General features: G+C 41.5%; 1 protein-coding gene across 4 annotated transcripts in view; it reads left to right on the forward strand.

Moving 5' to 3' along the window:
- Positions 1-25,499, forward strand: part of TBC1D2 (TBC1 domain family member 2) — a 105,071-nt gene that overhangs the window by 24,947 nt on the left and 54,625 nt on the right. For all 4 annotated transcript variants that reach the window (XM_073636920.1, XM_073636921.1, XM_073636923.1 and 1 more), the window contains 3 exons: positions 2,774-3,219; positions 3,602-3,746; positions 6,692-6,821. In XM_073636920.1, coding sequence (XP_073493021.1) covers positions 2,774-3,219; positions 3,602-3,746; positions 6,692-6,821 — 721 coding nt within the window. The remainder of the gene's footprint in view (positions 1-2,773; positions 3,220-3,601; positions 3,747-6,691; positions 6,822-25,499) is intronic.

Consider the following 25,499-nt stretch of genomic DNA (forward strand, 5'->3'; position numbering starts at 1 on the left):
TGCTGCTGGGTTGTTGCCCTCCTACGGCCCCCTCCACATCTCCTGGTGTACTGGCCTGTCTCCTGGTAGCGCCTCCAGCCTCTGGACACTGCGCTGACAGACACAGCAAATCTTCTTGCCACATCTCGCATTGATGTGCCATCCTGGATGAGCTGCACTACCTGAGCAACTTCTGTGGGTTGTAGAGTCCGTCTCATGCTACCACGAGTGTGAAAGCACAACCAACATTCAAAAGTGACCAAAATATCAGCCAGAAAGCATTGGTACTGAGATGTGGTCTGTGGTCCCCACCTGCAGAACCACTCCTTCATTGAGTGTGTCTTGATAATTGCCAATAATTTCCATCTATTGTCTATTCCATTTGCACAACAGCATGTGAAATTGATTGTCAATCAGTGTTGCTTCCTAAGTGGACAGTTTGATTTCACAGAAGTTTTATTTACCTCGAGTTATATTCTGTTGTTTAAGTGTTCCCTTTATTTTTTTTTAGCAGTGTATTATATTGTGTGGTAAAATGGATGGTGTCATTCAAAACTACAACACTTCCTGCAAAACACTAGCTCTCACTATGGGAAGAAGGGGGAGGAAAAATGCAAATGTAAAAACAAAAATTGGCTGCAGAAGCAAGGGGTTAAAGAAGACCTGTCACCAGGACAAAAGTGGCCAGTTTTTGTTCATTTTATTCCCACTGCTCCCCTGAGTTTGCCATGTTTTATTTTCTAACTTTAAATCCGCCATATGGTTCCAGAGATACGGGCCTTTTTATTTAGTGCTAATCTTTAAGATCTCTGCCAGGGGGGCATGGATCACTGATTCTCATTGGGTTTGTCCTCAAGCTGCTCTGCACTATTAACTTGTGAGCAACACCCCCTTGGTAATGACCATCAAAATTAGAACTAAATAAAAAGGCCCATATCTCTGGAACAGTATGGGAAACAAAAAAGACTCTGAATAATCAGGGAGTAGCAAGAATAAAATATGAGCAAAAACAGGTCACTTGTGACTGGTCTTCTTTAAACAGTAGCAATTGGAGCTAACACCAATCACTGCTGTTAGGAGCAGATGTCGGCTGTATAGCCCAGCCAGCACCTGTCGTATATGGCTAGTCAGCCTGCCCCATACTCCAACTCCCAACGTGTGACTTACATATACGTCGCACATCTGGAAGGGGTGTTCGTGACTTAGATATTGTGGTGGATCAACATCTGGTACCCCCACTAATCAGCCACACATACAGGTGCATCTCACTGAATTAGAATATCATCAAAAAGTTAATTTATTTCAGTTCTTCAATACAAAAAGTGAAACTCACATATTATATAGAGTCATTACAAACAGAGTGATCTATTTCAAGTGTTTATTTCTGTTAATGTTGATGATTATGGCTTACAGCCAATGAAAACACAAAAGTCATTATCTCAGTAAAGTAGAATAATTAACAAAAAACACCTGCAAAGGCTTCCTAAAAAGGTCCCTTAGTCTGTTTCAGTAGGCTCCACAATCATTGGGAAGACTGCTGACTTGACAGATGTCCAGAAGGCAGTCATTGACACACTCCACAAAGTCCCAGAGTCTGGAGGAAGAGTGGAGAGGCACACAATCCAAGCTGTTTGAGGTCTAGTGTGAAGTTTCCACAATCAGTGATGGTTTGGGGAGCCATGTCATCTGCTGGTGTAGGTCCACTGTGTTTTATCAAGACCAAAGTCAGCGCAGCCGTCTACCAGGAAATTTTAGAGCACTTCATGCTTCCCTCTGCCGACAAGCTTTTTGGAGATGGAAATTTCATTCTCCAGCAGGACTTGGCACCTGTCCACACTGCCAAAAGTACCAATACCTGGTTTATAAACAACAGTATCACTGTGCTTGATTGGCCAGTAAACTCGCCTGACCCTAACCCCATAGAGAATCTATGGGGTATTGTCAAGAAGATGAGACACCAGACCCAACAATGCAGACGAGCTGAAGGCTGCTATCAAAGCAACCTGGGCTTCCATAACACCTCAGCAGTGCCACAGGCTGATCTCCTCCATGCTACAACGCATTGATGCAGTAGTTGATGCAAAAGGAGCCCCGCCAAGTATTGAGTGCATTTACTGAACATACATTTCAGTAGGCCAACATTTCAGATTTTAAAAACATTTTTCAAGCTGTTGTTATAAAGTATTCTAATTTACTGCGATAATGACTTTTATGTTTTCATTGGCTGTAAGCCATAATCATTGACATTAACAGAAATAAACACTTGAAATAGATCATTCTGTTTGTAATGACTCTATATAATATATGAGTTTCACTTTTTGTATTGAAGAACTAAAATAAATTAACTTTTTGATGATATTCTAATTTAGTGAGATGCACCTGTATATGTACATGTATTGTAGCTTGACGTGGCTTTACACCCAGCCTTACGCAGTGACTTTATCATTCAGCTGATTTCAATAGTCTCAACATGCACGCTCGACAAATGGTGCACGCTTTTTCAATGAGGGAGACAAGTCATTGTTAGACATCTCTGGCAATTGCTTATTTGTCACATGGACACATTTTTGCTCTTTATCGGGCATGTTAAAATCACACATTGCCGATCCTTCGTTTACTCAATATGTGCAATTAAGAGAGTCTGGTGATGCTCTCTGTTTATATCTGTTCAAAAATTATTGGATTATTGCTTGATCTCATTCTTGTCATTCATCTAAAGTAAGGGATAAATAGGTTCGCATTTAACTTAACTCACATAGGCGCATCCAATTATTGGATTTTTCTTTTTTTTCAGGACTCTATTTTTGTGGAAAGATGAATGAAGAGGATGGAAATGACAAGGTAGCTGATTTCCACGAGGAAACACTTCCAGAAACTGGAGCTCCAAACAAAGCTTTAAATGATGAGGCAACTGAAACTGATCTACATTACGACGGACATACCACAGATGCTATTGCTGATGTTCCTTCCATTACTCCAAGTAAAGAAGGTGAAGGAGAAAAAACAAAAAAGCTCTGTGGATATCTTTATAAGCTAGGAATGAAAGGGCCCCTGAAAGCTTGGAAGTACCGCTTCTTTTGCTACGATGATAAGAAGTGCCATCTGCTCTACTATAGGACGGCTACAGATGTTTGTCCACTTGGGAGTATAGATCTTCATGCCGCCACTTTTCATTTTAGCATGGATGCTGAAGAGGGAATATTTGAAATTAAAACACCAACAAAACCATATATCCTAAAGGTATGTGACTATTTTACTACACTTTTTCCTAATTCAATTGAAAGTAAAACACACGTAGAACAGAAATAAAGCAGCTCAGTGACTTTGTATGGGAAATGTGCATATAATTTCCAGTAGCTGGAACCTCATGATCAGCAAAGGAGGTGCGTAAGGACAGGGGAGGTGACAAAATATGTATTTATATATATATATATATATATATATATATTACTGAATATTATATTTTTCTACTTGTACATGCCCTCATAAAACCTACAGGTTTCAAAAGGTTTCAAATTTCCCCTTGCCTGCCATTCAGACCTGTTAGGAAAATACAGACTGTTAGTGAATTATGACAATTTGAGATTGCTGTCTCTTTAATCATGTTTGTATTTTCACTAAGGCAATTAATAATCATGCCAAGATGTACTGGTTACAGCAACTGCAGCGAAAGAGATGGGAAAACTATAACAATGTGTCAAAAATCCATACTGGCATGATTATGTCTTCAGATCTTCTTGATATTGAAAGCAATCTTCACAATGCAGGTAGGTACAAGATACAGTATTATCAGGGGGACGCAACTCTGTTGTCTCCAATTGTCAGGACAATTACACAATTGACTGACGAGGGATAGACGAGGATGCGGCTGCTTCCACTACTAGGCCAGTTACTGGGGAACTCACAGTGAGCGTATGGTATGCACACCTCCCATTCCAATGCATGGAATGAACATAAAATATACATGTGTGTGTATGTATATATATTTTTGTGCTCAAAAGTTTACATACCCCGACAGAATTTTTCCTTTCTTGGCCTTGTTTCAGAGAATATGAATGATAACAAAAAAACTTTTTCTCCACTCATGGTTATTGGTTGGGTGAAGCCATTTATTGTCAAACTACTGTGTTTTCTCTTTTTAAATCTTAATGACAACCAAAAACATCTAAATGACATACATATACCCCAGTACAGTCACTACCAACTCCACAATAACAAAAGGAACTAGCTGCTACCACCAATCGTTTAATCCGGAAAGGTAGGCATAAAAAATATACAAAGATGTTACAAAATGGGAGCAAAACAATACGGTATATACACTCATATGTAATAAAAGGAAAAACAAAAGAATAAGTACTAAACATGTGTCACAGAAATGGTTCAGAGCTTAGCGGAGGGAATCACTCCTTAGAACAACTTCTTAGCGCAACGGACAGAACCACAGAGTACTGTATCTTCCAGAACTAACAAATGACAAAAACCCAAACTCTGATTTTTATTATATCAAGGATACGTCCACATACCTCCCCTTGGTTAGCTCATTTGGGGGGGCTGGTCGTGTGATGTGCTAGGTCTTTAGAAGATTATGAGATCCCCAACTTTAGGGTATCTTCGCCCCTGGAGGTCCCAGGTTGAAGATATTGTTGTCATGTTTTCCATCACGATTTTACCTTTCTATAGAGATGAAACATTGCATGGATAGCATCATCCCGCGATATTAAGTTGGAGGTGTTTAGCTGGCCTTACGGTGATGTGAGTGAATGCGTTATGTTCGTCCCTTCCCTACGACGACGAAAATATATCTCCCATAAATATCGGATCGATGCAAACCCCAATATTCATCACTGACCACTGGCTCCAGAGTGTCTGAGATAATTTATTTGAACAGAGGAAGCCCCTGTATTTCTCCGCCTCTGAGCATACGAATCCTAGACTTGGTGGTGGGTTTTCAGCAGATCTCCTGTTGTAATTACTTGTTCACGGCAGAAGGTCCTACTTCAATAGAGTTTGAAGTGTCAGCTCTTTCTCACTTCACCAGTTATAACTAATACCATATGTTCAATGTGAGGGTGATATGTCCCCTCTCCGCAGATGTCTTTATGGATTTTGTAATTTTTCTCTACAACACCTCCCCCTTTTAGAGGTGGCATGGGAGACTGATTTATAGATAGTCTACCAAGCCCACCTCACGTCACAACTTCCCTGGATTCCGCAGTACTCTCCCCTTCTTGGACTCAGATATGGGCTTCTCAGGTCACTCAGCGCCAAGACTGGCATCTATGGATAGTGTAGTCTGCAACTCCTGGCTAGAGGTAGCCTGAAGCAACATTAAGGCCCCAAGCTTACAGGAACCCTCTGGGACCTGCTCTGGTTCAGTAACTGGTTCTCTTATCCTGCTGGATGATGAGGGTCTAGAAGGCAGCACATTACCTGCATTCTGGGCACTCTGACTGCAGGTGACAGTGGCTATGTAGGCTGTCTGTCCGAGGAAAGTGTTGCTTTTCCCATCACCCTGACAGGATGTAAATAATACTTTCTCATCACCCTGACAGGCTGTGGGTAACGCTTTTCCCTCACTTTGACAAGCTGTGGGACACACTTTCCCACCATCCTGACAAGCTGTGGATAACACTTTCCCATCACCCTGACAGGCTGTGGATAGCATTTTACCCTCACCCAGACAGGCTGTGGGACACACTTTCCCACAATCCTGACAAGCTGTGGATAACACTTTCCCATTACCCTGACAGGCTAGGGGTACCACTTTTCCATCACCCTGACAGGCTGTGGGTAACACTGTCCCAGCCTCCCCTGATACCTCAGGACCAGTGCTAATCATGGGGCAGCTACCACCGACCATGTCACAGTCCGTGGTGACACTGGTCATCTGCACGGGACCACCTACTTCATGATTCCCGTGCCTGTTCCCATCGCCCTTAGCACTGATTCTCGCTTTTTTTAGGGGATCCTTAGCAACATCACTCTGCAGCGTAACATGGCTGAGTTCTCCTGTACAACTAAACACATTGTCATCATGCATAACATCGACATTCAAGTTATCGAAATTTGAATCACTTGAAACGCCAGATCTGGGAGGGTAGTCAGGAACTTATTGAGCAACCAACCGTCCCAGATCGGTCCCCAATAAACCATTTGTGAGGAGGTTCTCGGACACCCAACTTCCTTTAATCCCTCCCTGCTCCTCAGTCTAGGAAAATCATCTGTAATGGTTGGCGAACACCCCCATTCCCGGTGACAGTCATGGTCTTCCCAGGAATAAGTTCTTCATTAGACACAAATTCAGGAGGGTTGAGGGTACGTTCTGCGCCAGTGTCCTTGAGCCCCACAGTGACGGTGTTGCCTACTGTAACAAGTTCCAACTTTTCACGGGCTGTCCCAACCGCTCCACCCACAAAAAGGACTGCCACTTTAGGCCCCTGGGCCTCGGATGTGGGGTTCCTCTTTTGCCTCTCCAGGCAGGTGATGCTAATGTGTCCAGTTTGGTCACGAAAAAGTAGTCTCAGACATACATTGAATCTTTCCAGATTTATAACCTCATAAAGTGACGCTGTTCAGAATTGTAAAATTTGGCTTGGTCAGGAAGGTGAAAACAGGCTGGGGGGTCTAGGTGTTAAACTTTGTAATTTAGAATATATGTTTAATTTTTTATTTGTGTGGTCCAATAATCTCAAAAATATTTTTTTTTCATTAGATGTTGAATTTTTGCCTCCCGTGAAGACACCAACTGAAGTGGTGGGTTTAAATGTAGCCTCAATGCCAGTTCCACAGGAATCAATGTCTCTTCAAAATATCTCCCTTAAACATCCATGGAAAGAAATACAGTAAGTGAAATTAATAATTGCTGTTCCATTCACTTACATTTACACCAGTCTGTATTTTGCTTGGTGTTGAACTTTAGTCCTGCACAGTCTCAGAAATAGTGGTAGCACATGACAGCCATAGTCTGTGTGTACCATGGTGGTATGTGAAGTCGGCTTTACCAACCAAATTTAACTAGCTGTAACATCGCACCTCATAGTTTTCCCATTTTATAAAAAAGTGAATGGCAAAATAATCAAATGAATCCTCGACAAAGTCAAACTTCACTTTTTGCTTATTCTTTATTAAAGGAAATGTTTTTCTCATGTTTTTCACTAATAAACCAGATGTTAATTCATGAAAAATATTATTTTGTATGTTTGTTTTTTTTTCTATTTATTGTCCATGAATAAAAGGACTGGCGATATTTTTTCCCTTGACAGAAATTAATAGAATTGCAAAAAAAAGTGATTATCAGAACATGAAGTATCATCCTATTATGAGGATTAGTGGCTAGAGTGGAAACTGTAAAGTTTCGGGATTTGTTTTTTTAGATGTTTCAAGTTGTTTTTTTATTATGTTTAACAGTAATATAGAGACTTCTTTAGACCAAGTATTTCAAATTTGTTCCCAGATAGAATTTCAATCCTAGAAAAACAGGGCATACAAGTTCAAAGTTTCATCCCCCGTCCACTTCTTGATCCAAGTTCTTGATTGCCATAGGTATCACCAAATAAGTAAACACAAGTCACTTTTTTATAAAACCTAGAATAAAAACTATGAATAAATACCCTGCAGTAAGTAGAAGAGTAGTAGAAATACATGTAAAAAACATAGGATACTTACTCTAGTTGACACCATTTGATCAAAAGTGCCTAAAAGCCATCCCACCCCGACAAGGTGTACAATTTTTTTTTATAATAATTTTGAAAGATCTGGTAAGTGTAAAGTGTAAACGACTTCCACAGATCCCACAATATAATCTTGGCATCATACTGCAATCAACCTTCTAATAAAGGTAAGCATCCCTTATATACTCTATTGAAGAATTATAGACTGGAGCAAACAATGGCTTTTAGACATGGAGTCCTTCAGTCTTGCACTCTCCCTCAATGTTTTCAGATAATTCTCTTGTGTTCTCTGGTATTGGTATTTCTCTTATGTGCCGTTATGGAGAATTAATGGTGGAATTAATGAGCTTTTCTCATGAACAAAGTTAATTTTAATCAACATTTTAATCAATAGATCTTGGAATAATAATACGTCCTACAATTGGATGTTTTTCAAAAAAACATTCTTGTGCTGAGATAATCTTATAAATGTTCCCCTGCTGTGTACTGTGTAATGGCTGTGTCTGACCGTACAGGAACATGGTCTGATCATACCACATCTCCTGAGCAGGGAGGAAGCAAAAGAGTATACAGACATTACAGCACCGGATCACAGCTGATTCTTTCTTTGTTTCAGGTAAAACGTTGCTTGAAAAGAGCAGCACAGTGGCTCAGTGGTTAGCACGGCAGCCTTGCAGCACTAGGGTCCTGGGTTCTCCCCGTGTTTGCATGGGTTTTCTCTGGGTTCTCCGGTTTCTTCCCACACTCCAAAGACATACCGATAGGGAATCTAGATTGTGAGCCCCAGTGCCAATAATGTCTGTAAAATGTCTGAATTGTAAACTGCTGTGGAATATGTTGGTGCTATTTAAATAAAAAGATTATTATATTAGGTAGTGAAATGTTTTGCCTCACAGAAAGAATCAGCTGTAATGTCTGTATACTCTCTTGCTTCCTCCCTGCCCAAGAGCTGTGGTATGATCAGACCATGTTCCTGTACGGTCAGACACAGCCATTACACAGTACACAGCAGGGGCACATTTATAAGATTATCTCAGCACAGGAACATTTTATTTAAACACATCCAATTGTGGAACTTATTATTCCAAGATCTATTAATTAAAATGTACTTTGTTGGTGGGACAACCCCTTTAAAAATCCGTTCTTACAGAAAATGTGCTTTTCAAGAGTCTTTAATGAGAACACTGCTGTATACCTTCTTCTTACCTTTTGCTGTGTTGTGATTTTGAAGATGATTTCCATACTTCTGTTTCATCGTTCTTGTTCATGAAGATTAATAGACTTTTTAATATCATACTTTTTAAAGGCAATCTATCAGAAGGTTTATGCTATTTAATCTGAGAACAGCATAATGTAGGGGTAGAGAGCCTAATTCCACCTGATGTCATTTGCTCAGAAGCTTACTTAAGTTTCAATAGAATCAGTGTTTTATCAGCAGGAAATTATCACTGCAGAAGTAGGTGTTGCATACAAGACAGTCCAGCTAATCTTGTTAAGCCAACCCCCACCACTGATTAGCAGCTTGCTGACAATGCACAGTGCACAAAGGAAGCGGTCGATCAGGCGCGGGGGTTGGGTTATATAGAGCTCAGCATTCTGACCACTGCTACATCTACTGCAGGGAAAACAGGAATTCTTTCAAAGCTACAACAATCAGCCCAGTAAGTGATATATTGCTGGAATCAGGCTCTCTGCCCGTCCATCATGCAGCTCTCAGATTACAGTGAAAACAACTGCTGATAGATTCCCTTTAAGAAAAATGGATGACCCACATTTAATGGTCCCACTGAACTATGCTTTTCTGTAGTCTTCCTAAATATTGCAGTGGCCCTCAAGTCCCTATGATTCCTAAAAGGTTCAAGAGACGGTCATAGAGGGCTCTTGGAAAGTGTTTTGAAGAGTATTTCCACGAATACGGCAGTTTCACATTGAGTGGTTTTATGATTTAGCAATATGTTGTGACATCATAGCGTGAGGAAATGTACTGTTGTTACTATGCGTCAGGTTTTTTTATTCCTTTTGTGTGGCTTATGAAGCCAAATATGTTTTTATTGTGCAATTAATGAAATGTTAATATTGCATAATTACAGAAATATTGTAGGTATCAATATGTTTCTAATAAAGACTAAATCGGTTCTCCCACCTACGACATTTGTCACCAATCCATAGGATAGGTTATAAATAAATATATTGGTGGATGTCTGACCACTGGGCGGACTCTCACCAATCAGGATAAAGGAAGTCCCATGTTCCCCATATAAATGGAGTGGTAGGGCACATGCATGTCTAGGGAAGGGTGGTCACCCATGTACATTACCGTTCCCATAGTAGTGAAGGTCATGCATACACACTACAGATCTATTCACACAGGACTTTTAAACTTACTTTTTAAAGATCATAATAACACAAAGTTCTCAATCTCTGTTTTGCCAACAAGAAAAATGTTACCTTGGTCATGGAAATGTGCAACCATCAGTCATACTTTTGGTTCTAAAATACTCTAAGCACAAATGAAGGGTATCACACTTTGTACTGTATTTATATTTGTGTATATGGTGTATTGTAAATTGCTTCTAAGATATTTTAATTGTTAAAAAAGTTTAATTGAACCTGGAAAAAGTTGCCATTTGTGCTGTCGAATGCCAACGTTTCCATGGCTTCCTTCCCCACAGTCTACATAGTTTATTTTACAGGTGTCTGCACGGGTATGGTGCCCATGTGGCGGTTCACTGACTTCTTATAGTCTGTACATGCTTAGTATCTCGCCCATGGCTGCAGGAGAACAAGTATTGGTGTTTGTATAGCAGAGATGCTGATGGCTCAGTCGTGGGTATTGTCCTAGAGTACTGATGCCACATTGCTGCATTGAGAACTTGTCTTGCCATTATTTTGGAAGCAATACTCTAATTGTACTGTTGGTATATAAAACAACACTTGAGCGTTTTTTTATTGCAGCACTGGAGTGGTACTACTAATCTAAAGTCCCTTACCCTAGTATTATGCTCAGTAGTCGCTGTGTTTAACTTTTCCCGGCGCCTCTCCAATCCCATGTCACCATCTTGTGACAGCAACTTCTGACTGACTGGAAGTCAGAGCCAACGGTCACAAGCTCTCAAAACAAGTCTAAGAGCCTCGTTCTGGCTACCAAAGACTTACATTAAGTTGTGACTTCTGGATACCCACTGGAGCGATCCAGAAGGTCACAACCTGCAGAAGACTAGTGGAGTGGCGCCAAGAACAGAAGAAGATGGCAGCTGATAAATATTTTACTACGGGCAGGGAACAGACATTAGTGATACCACTCCAGCAGTAAAATTTAAAAAAAAACACTGACGCTATAAGATATCTTAGTCCATTCTCTACAGCAGACCCCAACAATTATTAACTTGTGAGCCCCTTTTCATGTGAAAGGTGGTAAATATTAAAGGGGATTTCCACTACTGGACAACCCCTACGTAATTTATTAATGTTTTTCTGACGTGGTCAGTAATAGTACGTCGTACTATTACTGACCGGCGATCAGGCCCACACATAGACTGTGCGGGCGTGATCGCCGCCGGGTGTCAGCTAATTATCACAGTTGACATCCGGTGCTATGTACATGGAGCGGTCCCGCACCGCTCCCTGCACATTAACCCTGAAATGCTGCGATCGAAGTCGATCTCAACATTCTGGGAGTAGGGGGAGGTAAGCGGTCCCTTTCCTTGCTCCCTGAATGCTTACCTCCTCTCCTGCATCCCGCGATGACTGTGCCGGGTCCCGGTGGTTGTCATGGTGACCCGATGTCGTCATGACAACATTCGGGTCACCAGACAGCAGGAAGTTACTTTGATCATGCGCAGTGCGCGATCAAAGTAACTTCTGCCTGTGCAGTTCTGACAGGCTGTATAACATACTGTAGAGATGCTGTTGCATCTCTATGCTATACAGGCAATCAGACTGCAATAAGTGAAAGTCCCATAGTGTAAAAGTTCAAAAAATGTCAGAAAGGGGAAAAAATAAATAAATTGTAAAAATATTTTTTTAAAAATGGAAAAAATAATCCCCCCATGGAATAAATATAATTCTGAAAAAAAACAATAAAAGTACACATATTTGGTATCGCCGCTTCAGGAATGACCTGACCTATAAATCTGTCCCACTAGTTAACCCCTTTAGTGAACACGGTAAAAAAAATAAGATAAACAATAAAGCAAAAAACGATTCTTTATCATCATATTGCCAAGCAAAAAATTGAATAAAATGTGATCAAAAAGACGAATGTAAATAAAAATGGTACCGCTGAAAACGTCATCTTGTCCCGCAAAAAAACAAGCCGCAATACAGCTCCATCAGCCAAAAAATAAAAAAGTTATAGCTTTCAGAATAAAGCAATGAAAAAAAAAAGTTTTCTATAAAATAGTTTTTATTGTGTTAAAGCGCCAAAACATAAACAAATATAAATGTGGTACTGCTGTAAACGTACTGACCCAAAGAATAAAGCTACCTTATCAATTTTACCACACGCGGAATGGCATAAAAAAAAAAAAAAAAAAAGGAAAAACAATTCCTGAATTGTTGGTTTTTGTTTATTCTGCCTCCCAAAAATCGGAATAGAAACCAATCAAAAAATATCACGTGCCTGAATATGGTACCAATAAAAACGTCAACTCGTCCCGCAAAAAAACAAGCCTTCACATGATTCTGTTGGTTGAAATATGGAAAAATTATAGCTCTCAAAATATGGCGATGCAATAACTAGTCTTTGCAAAAAAAAAAAAGCGTCTTTTAGTATGTGACAGCTGTCAGTCATAAAAACCCGAATTTGGCATCGCTGTAATCGCACCGACCCGAAGAATAAAGTCGTCTAATCACTTATACGAGGAACGGCGTCAAATATAAAGTCTAAGGTTAGGCTTGTGTTAGAGTTAAGATTGTGCTATGGTTAGGGTTAGGGTTGCGCTAGGGTTAGGGTTGCGCTAGGGTTAGGGTTGCGCTAGGGTTAGGGTTGTGTTGGAGTTGGGATTTTTTCAAAAGTAAAGAAAAAAATGATGACGATATGGCGACTAGTATTGAGCGCAAGTGTTCGCTACTTGAGTTTGCATCGGGTGCTCGGGTATGCACCGAGTATTGCGGGTGCTCGAGTGACATTCTTGAGTCTTCGCCCCATATTCTTTGGGACCAAAAAAAACTCACGGGGATTGCCTGCCATGCACGAGCGATCCCTGCATGTTTTTTTTCGGGTGTCTAACAACCGTAAAACATGCGGGGTGGGGACTCGAGCATGTCACTCGAGCACACGCAATGCATGTTTCATACCTGAGTACCCGATGCAAACTCAAGTAGCAAGCACTTGCACTCAAGACTAATGACAACTTATTCAATATGATGACCTAATGTTATCAAATTCTGCGTCGTACCTCTGAGTTCAAAATGTTCACTATACCCATTGATAAAATCCTTGAGAGGTCTAGTTTCCAAAATGGGGTCACTTGTAGAGGGGTTTCCACTATTTAGGCGCATCAGTGTCTCTCCAAACACGACATGGCATCCGCTCTCGATTCCAGCGAATTTTGCAGTCAAAAAGTCCTACAGTGCTCCTTCCCTTCTGAACCCTGCCGTGCGCCCAAACAATGTATTTTCCCCACATATGGGGTATCGGCGTTCTCAGGAGAAAGAGCACAACAGGTTTTGGGGTCCATTTTCTCCTCTTACCCTTGTGAAAATAAAACATTTGGGGCTAAAAGATCATTTTTGTGGAAAAAGTTTGATTTTTTTATTTTCACAGCTCCATGGTATAAACTTCTGTGAAGCACCTGGGGGTCTAGGGGTTCAAGGTGCTCACCACAGATCTAGAAAAGTTGCCTGAGGGGTCTAGTTTCCAAAATGGTGTCACTTGTGGGGGGTTTCCACTGTTTAGGCACATCAGGGGCTCTCCAAACGCAACATGGCGTCCGCTAATTAATCAAGCAAATTTTACATTCAAAAAGTCAAATGTCGCTCCTTCCCTTCCGAGCCCTGCCATGCACCCAAATAGTGGTTTTCCCCCACATATGGGGTATTGGCGTGCTCAGGAAAAATTGCACAACAAATTTTGGGGTCCATTTTTTCCTGTTACCCTTGCGAAAGTAAAAAAATTTGGGTCTAAAGTAAGATTTTTGTGCAAAAAAGTTAAATGTTCATTTTTTTCTTCCACATTCCAAAAATTCCTGTGAAGCACTTGAACGGTTAATAAACTTCTTGAATGTGGTTTTGAGCACCTTGAGGGGTGCAGTTTTTAGAATGGTGTCACTTCTGGGTATTTTCTGACATAAAAACCCTCAAATTCACTTCAAACGTGAAAAAAAAAATGGTTTTGTAAATTTTGTCGGAAAAACGAGAAATTGCTGGACAACTTTTAACCCTTATAACTTCCTAACAAAAAAACATTTTGGTTCCAAAATTGTGCTGATGTAAAGTAGACATGTAGGAGATGTTATTTATTAACTATTTTGCGTGACACATCTCTCTAATTTAAGGGCATGACAATTCAAAGTTTGAAAATGGCGTATTTTCCCCAAATTTCCGATTTTTTTTCTCAAATAAATGCAAGTCATATCAAAGAAATTTTACCACTATCATGAAGTGCAATATGTCACCAAAAATCAGTTTCAGAATCAGCGGGATCTGTTGAAGCGTTCCAGAGTTCTTACCTGATAAAGTGACAGTGGTCAGAATTGTAAAAAATTGGCCTGGTCATTAACATGCAAACCACCCTCGGGGGTATTAAAACAATCTGTACTCACTTCTCTTAGCGGTGCCATTCCAGCAATGGAAGTGCTGCTATGTCTTGTGACATTGGCTGCAGCAGTCATGTGACATCATCTACTGCTGATCTGCCATAGCCTTTACTATTTCTTCAGAATGGATATCTGCTCCTTTATGGAATATGGAAATGTTTTCACATATGAAAGGTGGTGTCAAACATATGACCTACTGATATGGTTTTCCCCTTACAAGCGATCAGATATATGATTTTGAACCTTGTGTGTGATGCAATACTGTAAAATGGCTGGTGCAACTACAATAGTATATGCAGTGGTTAATTGCTGGGAAACTGCGTGCAGGGAGTTTGAGTCTATATAACATTTAATAGCATATCCAAAATACAGTCATTTTATTGTTACTGAAGGAAAGCACTGTGGAGAGAAAGAGTCGTTGTTTTCTCATATTGAAACAACCTAGAAGCAAAGCCACAATAAGAAGAATAAAAAATCCCCCAAAAATCAATTAAAAACGCACCAAAAATAGGGCAACAGTGTTTACCTGCTCAAATCTAAGAACTAATGCACTCCGGATGCAGCAAACCCATATAACAAAGACGGCGGCAACACAGGTGCAAAATACTGATGAGACAATCTCTCAAAACCTACCCAGTTCATGGAGGGGGTGATTGCTTAGCATTAAAATTGCACACAAAGATGGCTTGTATAGGGCGCTGTTCACACCTGGGTAGTGCACAGCATCTGGCTTACAGCCAATTAGTGACACCAATACTATTCAATTAAGCGGGCTGCCCAGTACTATCTACTAAGCAATCACCCCCTCCATGAACTGGGTAGGTTGTGAGTGATTGTCTCATCAGTATTTTGCACCTGTGTTGCCGCAGTCTTTGTTATATGGGTTTGCTGCATCCTGAGTGCATTAGTTCTTAGATCTGGGCAGGTAAACACTGTTGCCCTATTTTGGTGTGTTTTTTCATATTGAAACAAGTTTAATTGTAATGTAAGTTTATTTATGGCAGCACGGTGGCTCACTGGTTAGCACTGCAGCCTTGCAGCGTTGGGGTCCTGGGTTCAAACCCCACCAAGGAACAACATCTGCAAGGAGTTTTTATGTTCTCCCCGTTTTTGCGTGAGTTTCCTCCGGGTTCTCCGGTTTCCTCCCACACTCCAAAGACATACTGATAGGGAATCTAGATTGTGAGCCCCAATGGGAACAGTGACGATAATGTCTGTAAAACGCTATGGAATTAATGACGCTATATAAGTGAATACAATAAATTAATAAATAAATTGATGTGCCTCCAACACTTGTACATCGTAGGTAGTTACTACATGGTCAACTTTTGCAGTCTTCACTCTTGGGATCGCTTACACAACTGTGTAAATTCTCTCATGCGAGAGAATTGGGCCAGTTGTGCTAATGACACTCGGATCAAACTCTGTCAGAGTCTGATCCGAGTGTCACCTTAGTGTGATCCGATTCTCCCGCATGAGATGACATCCAAGTGCAGTCCGATGTTTCACACGCACCCATAGACTTGTATGGTTGCATGTGATTTGATTATCGGATGCACTAGAATCATGCTGAGATTGTTTTCTCTTGACGAATTGGCGTGAGAAAAATAGCAGGTCTGCACTGCCCCATATAGGTACATCATAAGTCATCCCCCCTGTTTCATGCGAGCCCGCATGTTTTTAGGCACATGACAGCTGATCTGATCAGCTGTCATATGCCCCTTACAGCCGCAGATGGAATCGCGATCCACCCGTGGGTGTTAACATGTTAAATGCCGCTGTCAATCTCTGACAGCGGCATTTAACATGATCGCACTGGAAGCGCGTCATCGGCGGCCTTGTCACATGACCGCGGAGAGCCAATAGGTTGGCATGACAACCCAGAGTCTGCAGGAGACCTCTGTGGTTGTCATTGCTGATCTGCTATGAGCGCTGCCCCATGGCCAGCGTTTATATCAGATGAGCATTTCTGCAAAACACACCAGGGTTGAAGCACAAGCGATCTGAAGATCGTATCTTTAAGTCTCCTATAGAGAGACTATTGAAGCAGGTAAAAAGTGTAAAAAAAATGTTTTTAAAAATATATAAAAGTTCAAATCACCCCCCTTTCACTTTTTCGCAATTTCACTGTATTTGGATTTTTTTTCTAATTTTGCTATACACTATATGGTAAAATCAATGGTGTCGTTCAAAAGTACAACTCGTCCCGCAAAAAACAAGCCCTCATATAGCCATATTGACTGAAAAATAGAAAAGTTATAGGTCTGGGAAGGATGGCAGCAAAAAACGAAAACGCAAAAATGGAAAATCCCAAGGTGGTGAAGGGGATAACATTGGGCCGAGTGCTATCCCATAAAAAATTGGAGCACACTTGGCCTTGTTATACGCCAGTGTGAGCGAGCCCTAGATGAAATAAGATTTATGAATTAGTCCTAGACAAACCAGAAGTATAATCCTCTCCTTATCTCACACAGTCCTTCTTTTCTCTTTAACAATACTGGTTCTTAACTTTTTTGTTTTGTTATAAAGGGTTTTCCAGGCCATAAAAAAATAGCAAGGTAGCATAACATGAGGGTTCCCAATTTTAGACTCCCTCACTAGTTTTTTTATCCCTTTACAATGAAACTGAGCAAAAGGTAAATTAACCGAAATACCCTGTGTCTAAAAGCCATTATTTTGGCTTCACCATAGACCCAGTCTATAATGCATTAGTTAGGTAAAGTATAAAAGAGATTTACCTTTTTTGGAAGGCTTATTGCAGTTGTATTCATTATGTTAATCTCATATATCTCATTGTGCACCATGGGTGTATTATCTAGTGCAGAGGTCCCCAACCCATGGGTGGTGGGCCCATATGTGACTCTCGGCAGTCTGCCAGCTAGGTGCATTAGCACCAGGTCTAGCAAACATCTATGAGGAGCAGAACTCCAGAAGGTGCCTTTGGTGAGTATCCTTGCACAGAAGAGCAGATCTGAATATGCATATACTGGCCAGAGGCAGGGCAGGATAAACATGGTAAACTGGAGATAGCATGATATTGCTAGTTAAAGCTCATACTCTTCTGCGAGAAAAATTCTATTGCACTCTGACTAATGTTATTCTGTTCTATGATTGCCTGCTCATCTCCGATTTTTTTTCTCAGCTCGGATCAGACTGAGAAAAATTTAGCTGTGTATATCGGACAAGACTTGTCAATGGGTGCGAGAAAAAAAAATCGCACGGCACTCGGATCATACGCCCGTCCCATTTTTACGCACCCATCTCCTAGGAAACCCAACGTTTCATCAGCCGAGTAAAGTATATTCACAGTTTGAATAGATATATACATAGAATAGATAGAAAGATGTCCTTGACCTATAATTAGTGCAGTGCGTGTGTAGTTAATGTTCATGTATTTAGCTAATAAATAAATAAAAGTAAAAAATGGCCTGGGGTCCCCCAAAATTTTAGTAACCAACTGAGGGAAAGCACACAGCGGGGGAGGGGGTTGGCTGATGTTTATAGCCTGGGAAGGGGGTAATACACATGGAGCTTCCCAGGCTATTAATATCATCTCACAGCTGTATAATTAGGTTTTACTGGTTATTAAAATGGGGGATCCTCCCAAAAAATTATGTGCGGTCCCCCTATAATTAATAACCAGCAAAGGCTAGGCAGACAGCTGCGGGCTGATATTCGTAGGCTAGGAAGGGGCCATGGATATTGACCCCCTCCCAGACTAAAAACATCTGCTCTCAGCCATCCCAAAAAATGTGCATCAATAAGATGCACCAAATCTGGCGCTTAGCCTCCGCTCTTCTCACTTGCCCTGGTGCGGTGGCAAGTGGGGTAATAGTATTGGGTTGATGTTAGGTTTGTATTGGCAGCTTACATCAAGCCCAGGGGTTAGTAATGGAGAGGCATCTGTAAGATGCCCCCATTACTAACCCCATAGTCAAATTATAAATAATACACAGCCTGAATAAAGTCCTTTAATAGAAATTATGACACAGACTCCTTTATTTAAATAAGCACACCCTCCCTCTTTTACCCATTTATTATGGAAAAAGGAAAAATAAAAAAACACCATATTCCTCACCTGTCTGACGAGAAGATAATCCATTTGTCCCGCAATGAGTCTGGCTCTGCTACATCTAAATGTCTTGCTGAAAGGTGGCAGCAAGACAATAAACACACAGCCAGGACAACAAAGGAGTGGCTCCATAAGAAACATTCCAAGGTCCTGTAGTGGCCTAGCCAGTCTCCAGCTCAATAGAAAATCTTTGGAGGGAGCTGAAACTCAATGTTGCCCAGCGGCAGCCCTGAAACCTGAAAGATCAAGCTTTCTGGAGATGGAAATTTCATTCTCCAGCAGGACTTGGCACCTGTCCACACTGCCAAAAGTACCAATACCTGGTTTAAAAACAACAGTATCACTGTGCTTGATTGGCCAGCAAACTCGCCTGACCTTAACCCCATAGAGAATCTATGGGGTATTGTCAAGAAGATGAGACACCAGACCCAACAATGCAGACGAGCTGAAGGCTGATATCAAAGCAACCTGGGCTTCCATAACACCTCAGCAGTGCCACAGGCTGATCGCCTCCATGCCACGCCGCATTGATGCAGTAATTGATGCAAAAGGATCCCCGACCAAGTATTGAGAGCATTTACTGAACATACATTTCAGTAGGCCAACATTTCAGATTTTAAAAACATTTTTCAAGCTGTTGTTATAAAGTATTCTAATTTACTGAGATAATGACTCTTGTGTTTTCATTGGCTGTAAGCCATAACCATCAACATTAACAGAAATAAACACTTGAAATAGATCACTCTGTTTGTAATGACTCTATATAATATATGAGTTTCACTTTTTGGATTGAAGAGCTTAAATAAATTAACTTTTTGATGATATTCTAATTTAGTGAGATGCACCTGTATATGTACAGTACAGACCAAAAGTTTGGACACACCTTCTCATTTAAAGATTTTACTGTATTTTCATGACTATGAAAATTGTACATTCACACTGAAGGCATCAAAACTATGAATTAACACGTGGAATTATATACTTAACAAAAAAGTGTGAAACAACTGAAAATATGTCCTATATTCTAGGTTCTTCAAAGTAGCCACCTTTTGCTTTGATGACTGCTTTGCACACTCTTGGCATTCGCTTGATGAGCTTCAAGAGGTAGTCACCGGAAATGGTTTTCACTTCAAAAGGTGTGCCCTGTCAGGTTTAATAAGTGGGATTTCTTGCCTTATAAATGGGGTTGGGACCATCAGTTGTGTTGTGCAGCAGTCTGGTGGATACACAGCTGATAGTCCTACTGAATAGACTGTTAGAATTTGTATTATGGAAAGAAAAAAGCACCTAAGTAAAGAAAAATGAGTGGCCATCATTACTTTAAGAAATGAAGGTCAGTCAGTGCAAAAAATTGGGAAAACTTTGAAAGTGTCCCCAAGTGCAGTTGCAAAAACCATCAAGCGCTACAAAGAAACTGGCTCACATGAGGACCACCCCAGGAAAGGAAGACCAAGAGTCACCTCTGCTTCTGAGGATAAGTTTATACGAGTCACCAGCCTCAGAAATCGCAGGTTAACAGCAGCTCAGATTAGAGACCAGGTCAATGCCACACAGAGTTTTAGCAGCAGACACATCTCTTCAACAACTGTTAAGAGGAGACTTTGTGCAGCAGGCCTTCATGGTAAAATAGCTGCTAGGAAACCACTGGTAAGGACAGGCAAGAAGCAGAAGAGACTTGTTTGGGCTAAAGAACACAAGGAATGGACATTAGACCAGTGGAAATCTGTGGTTTGGTCTGATGAGTCCAAATTTGAGATCTTTGGTTCCAACCACCGTGTCTTTGTGCGACGCAGAAAAGGTGAACGGATGGACTCACCATGCCTGGTTCCCACCGTGAAGCATGGAGGAGGAGGTGTGATTGTGTGGGGGTGCTTTGCTGGTGACACTGTTGGGGATTTATTCAAAACTGAAGGCATACTGAACCAGCATGGCTACCACAGCATCTTGCAGCGGCATGCTATTCCATCCGGTTTGCGTTTAGTTGGACCATCATTTATTTTTCAACAGGACAATGACCCCAAACACACCTCCAGGCTGTGTAAGGGCTATTTGACAAAGGAGAGTGATGGGGTGCTACGCCAGATGACCTGGCCTCCACAGTCACCAGACCTGAACCCAATCGAGATGGTTTGGGGTGAGCTGGACCGCAGAGTGAAGGCAAAAGGGCCAATAAGTGCTAAGCATCTCTGGGAACTCCTTCAAGATTGTTGGAAGACCATTTCCGGTGACTACCTCTTGAAGCTCATCAAGAGAATGCCAAGAGTGTGCAAACAGTCATCAAAGCAAAGGTGGCTACTTTGAAGAACCTAGAATATAAGACATATTTTCAGTTGTTTCACACTTTTTTGTTAAGTATATAATTCCACATGTGTTAATTCATAGTTTTGATGCCTTCAGTGTGAATGTACAATTTTCATAGTCATGAAAATACAGAAAAATCTTTAAATGAGAAGGTGTGTCCAAACTTTTGGTCTGTACTGTATATATATGACAAAGTCACAGGTAAAGTGCTGGAGGGGAGATATGTTTCCCTGAGGCTATTAGCCTCAGTGAATTAAAACCATTAAGTTTCCTCCAGCATGTATTGTGCAAGGAGGAGTTAAGTCACCATTTGTAAAGGGCGTGTTTTTATGGGAACAACCATAGAGTGGGCGGAAGGTTGTTCTCCATATCTCCACCCCAGGGTGTGGTCTGGGGTTTAAGTATTCGGCCTGCTGAGTCCTTGAGTGTTCAGTGTCTGGAGAAGCTAGCTCCAGAGAGGAGCTTGTGTGTTCTGTGCCAGTCTGAACCCTGTACTTGCTGCACTCTGAGTGGGTGGACCCCCACTTCCACAAGGACTGTGTTTGGTATGACCACTTTGTTTTTCCTGTTTTGTGCCCAAAGGGCCGTGTTTGTTTTACTTCCCATGGTTTATGCTGCCTAATAAATCTGGGAAGAATTTAAGGAGACAGTGTTCCTGTATACCTCTATGTGCAACCAAGTGAGCTGATCTTCCACAATATTATATTATTTATATTTATATATATATATATATTTATATATATATATATATATATATATATATATATATATATATATATATATATATATATATATATACCGTATATTCCGGCGTATAAGACGACTTTTGAAGACTGAAAAATCTTCTGTCTAGTCTGGGGTCGTCTTATACGCCGGTAATGCTTTTAAACTTTCAGAAATTGACATGCGGGGATACTCTGGGGGTGTTAATAAGCTGCCGTGGCCGTATCCCTGCCATGTCGGAGTTAATATAAGGTGGAGGGAGTTAAAATACGGCGGCGGTAGGTCCAGACAGTCAGCGCTTCTGTGCTGAAACTGACACATCGCTGCGTATTCCCAGCTCCGGACACAGCGCAGGGCTTCTGTGCCGACAGCTTTCACTTGTCACAGAAGCGGTGCGCTGTGTCCGGAGCAGGGAAGTTCGCATCGCTTCTGTGACAATATATGAAAAGCCGGCAATTCAGCAGCGGCATAAGCCGGCACCCGACAATTTAGAATAGAAAGAATAGAGCTTCACACATAGATTAGATAGATAGAAACATGTCAGTCACATATATATGAAGTACAGTGACAGTATTGCTTACTGTACTTGTCATTTAGTGTAAAGGATTTATTAAAACAAATAATAGTGTTTTCATGCACCGTCTCTTTAAAAAAGCCGGCCGGCAATTCAGCAGCGGTACCCGACAATTTATAACAGACAGAATAGAGCTTCACACATAGATTAGATAGATAGAAACATGTCAGTCACATATATATGAAGTACAGTGATAGTGTTGGTTACTGTACTTGTCATTTAGTATTAAAATAAAGGATTTATTATTAAAAAAATTGGCGTGGGGTTCCCCTTAATTTTAGGCTCTAGCGGAGGTTAAGCAGACAGCTGGGGCAGATGTTTGAAGCCTGGGAAGGGGGTAATACCCACGGAGCTTCCCAGGCTACTAATATCAGCCCCCAGCTGAATACCTAGTCTTTACTAGCTATTAAAATGGGGGACCCCCCCAAAAAAATGACGTGGGGTCCCCCCTAATTTAATAGCTAGCAAAGGCTAGGCAGACAGCTGGGGGCTGATATTAATAGCCCAGGAAGGGAGCCATGAATATTGGCCCCCTCCCAGGCTAGAAACACCAGCCGTCAGCCGCCCCAGAAATGGCGCATTCATAGGATGCGCCAATTCTGGCACTTAGCCTCGCTCTTCCACGCTGCCCTGGTGCGGTGGCAGGGGGTAATAGGGTTGGGGTTGATGTCAGCTTATAATGCCAGCTGACATCAAGCCCAGGTTAGTAATGGAGAGGCGTCTATAAGACACCCCCATTACTAACCCCATAGTCAAAGTTAAAAAAAACACAAACACCCAGAATAAAGTCCTTTAATTGAAATAAAGACACAATTCTTTATTGTTCTAAATTAAACCATACTTACCATCACGCCCATTCCAGCTGAAGCCAACGATCTCCTGCAATAAAAGAAAAATAATAAACCAACCTCATCCTTACCTTTCCATGGCTCCCACGACAGCTTCAGCTCTGCTACATCGAGATGACAGGCTGGACCGCAGCAGAACGCCGCCATCCAGCCTGTCATCCCGCAGACACTGAGAAGCGCAGGCATGCTTGCGCTCTGCAGTGTCTGGCTGTGACGGCATCCAGATGAGCCGACAATGAACTCAGCTCACCTCCTGGACGTCCGTCACTGACAGCGTGGGAAACTTCTACTGCGCATGCGGGGAGCAGGAGAATTTTCCCACGCTGTCAGTGACGTGCATGAGGTGAGCCGAGTTCATTGGACATGATCTCGGCTCATCTGGATGCCGTCACAGTCAGACACTGAGGAGCACAAGCATGCCTGCGCTTCTCAGTGTCTGCCGCATGGCAAGCTGAACGGCAGCGTTCTGCTGCGGTGCAGCCTGTCATGTGAATGTAGCAGAGCTGGACCGGTCCTGGGAACCATGGAAAGGTAAGGATGAGGTTGCTTTATTATTTTTCTTTTATTGCAGGAGATCGTTGGCTTCAGCTGGAATGGGCGTGACGGTAAGTATGGTTTAATTTAGAACATTAAAAAATTGTGTCTTTATTTCAATTAAAGGACTTTTTTCTGGGTGTTGTGTTTTTTTTAATTACTTTATTAGAAATTCATGGTGGTCATGTCTAATATTGGCGTGACCCCATGAATTTCGGGCTTAGGGCCAGCTGATAATGCCAAGCTGGCCCTAACCCCTTTATTACCCAGTGAGCCACCGCACCAGGGCCCTGGATGAGTTGGGTACAGCGCCAGAAGATGGCGCTTCTATGAACGCGCCATTTTCCGGGGTGGCTGCGGACTGCAATTTGCAGCGGGGGTGGCCCAGAAAGCTTGGGTCTCCCTGCGCTGCAGATTCCAGCCCCCAGCTGCCTAGTTGTACCTGGCTGGACACAAAAATAGGGCAAAGCCCCACGTCTTTTTTTTTAAAATTATTTCATGAAATAATTAAAAAAAAAAGGGCTTCCCTATATTGTTGTGTCCGGCCAGGTACAAATAGGCAGCTGGTGGTTGGGGGCAGCCCGTTCCTGCCTGCTGTACCTGGCTGGACACAAAAATATGGCGAAGCCCACGTCAACATTTTTGGGAAAAATTAATTACAAAATTAATAATAATTTAGGGACTGCATCTTTATTAACCCCTCAATTGTCATTTAGTGTTAAAATAAAGGATTTTTTAAAAAGAAAATTGGCGTGGGATCCACCATCATTATAGTCTCTAGCGGAGGTTAAGCAGACGGCTGGGGCAGATGTTTGAAGTCTGGGAAGGGGGTAATACCCACGGAGCTTCCCAGGCTACTAATATCAGCCCCCAGCTGAATACCTAGCCTTTACTAGCTATTAGAATGGGGGACCCCCCCAAAAAATGACGTGGGGTCCCCCCTATTTTAATATGTTTATGAGTCACAGTTTTCCTGCTATATACCTGCATGTCATAAGAATTTAAATTAAAAAAGGACCATGTTAAATTCAAATCTGTTTTTTTTTAATTTTTACCGGTGTTTGGTATGCGTTGGAAAAGGGGTAGTCTTATACGGTGAATATATCCTAAACTCTATATTTTAACAGGAAAGTAGGGGGGTCGTCTTATACACCAGGTCGTCTTATACGCCGGAATATACGGTATATATATATATATATATATAAACTATATTACACACAGTTGTGCTCAAAGGTCTACATACCCCAGAAGAATTTTTCCTTTCTTGGCCTTATTTCAGAGTATATGAAGATAACAAAAAAAAATTTCTCCACTCATGGTTATTGGTTGGGTGAAGCCATTTATTGTCAAACTACTGTGTTTTCACTTTTAAATCACATTGACAACCAAAAACATCCAAATGACCCTGATCAAAAGTTCACATACCCCAGTTCTTAATACCGTGTATTGCCCCCTCTTACATCAATGACAGCTTGAAGTCTTTTGTCGTAGTTGTGGATGAGGTTTTTTAATTTCTCAGATGGTAAAGCTGCCCATTCTTCTTGGCAAAAAGCCTCCAGTTCCTGTAAGTTCCTGGGCTATCTAGCATGAACTGCGCGCTTGAGATCTCCCCAGAGTGGCAGGAGACTTAGATGGCCACGCCAGAACCTTCACTTTGTTCTGCTGTAGCCAATGACTGGTCGACTTGGCCTTGTGTTTTGAATCGTTGCCATGTTTGAACGTCCAAGTACGTCCCATGCGCAGCTTCCGGGCTGATGAATGCAAATTTGCCTCCAGTATTTGCTGATAACATCCTGCATTCATCTTTCATTCAACTTTTACCTAGTTTCCTGTGCCTTTGTAGCTCACACATCCCCAAAGCATCAGCGATCCAACTCCATGCTTTACTGTAGGAATGGTGTTCCTTTCATCATATGCCTTGTTGACCTCTCACCATATGTAACGTTTATGGTTGTGGCCAAAAAGTTAAATTTTGGTTTCATCACTCCAAATTACCTTGTTCCAGAAGTTTTGAGGCTTGTCTCTGTGCGGTTTGGCGTA

This window comes from Phyllobates terribilis, unplaced genomic scaffold, assembly GCF_046119375.1.
Source record: "Phyllobates terribilis strain yellow unplaced genomic scaffold, ASM4611937v1 Scaffold_1__5_contigs__length_1240528914, whole genome shotgun sequence".
NCBI lineage: Eukaryota > Metazoa > Chordata > Amphibia > Anura > Dendrobatidae > Phyllobates > Phyllobates terribilis.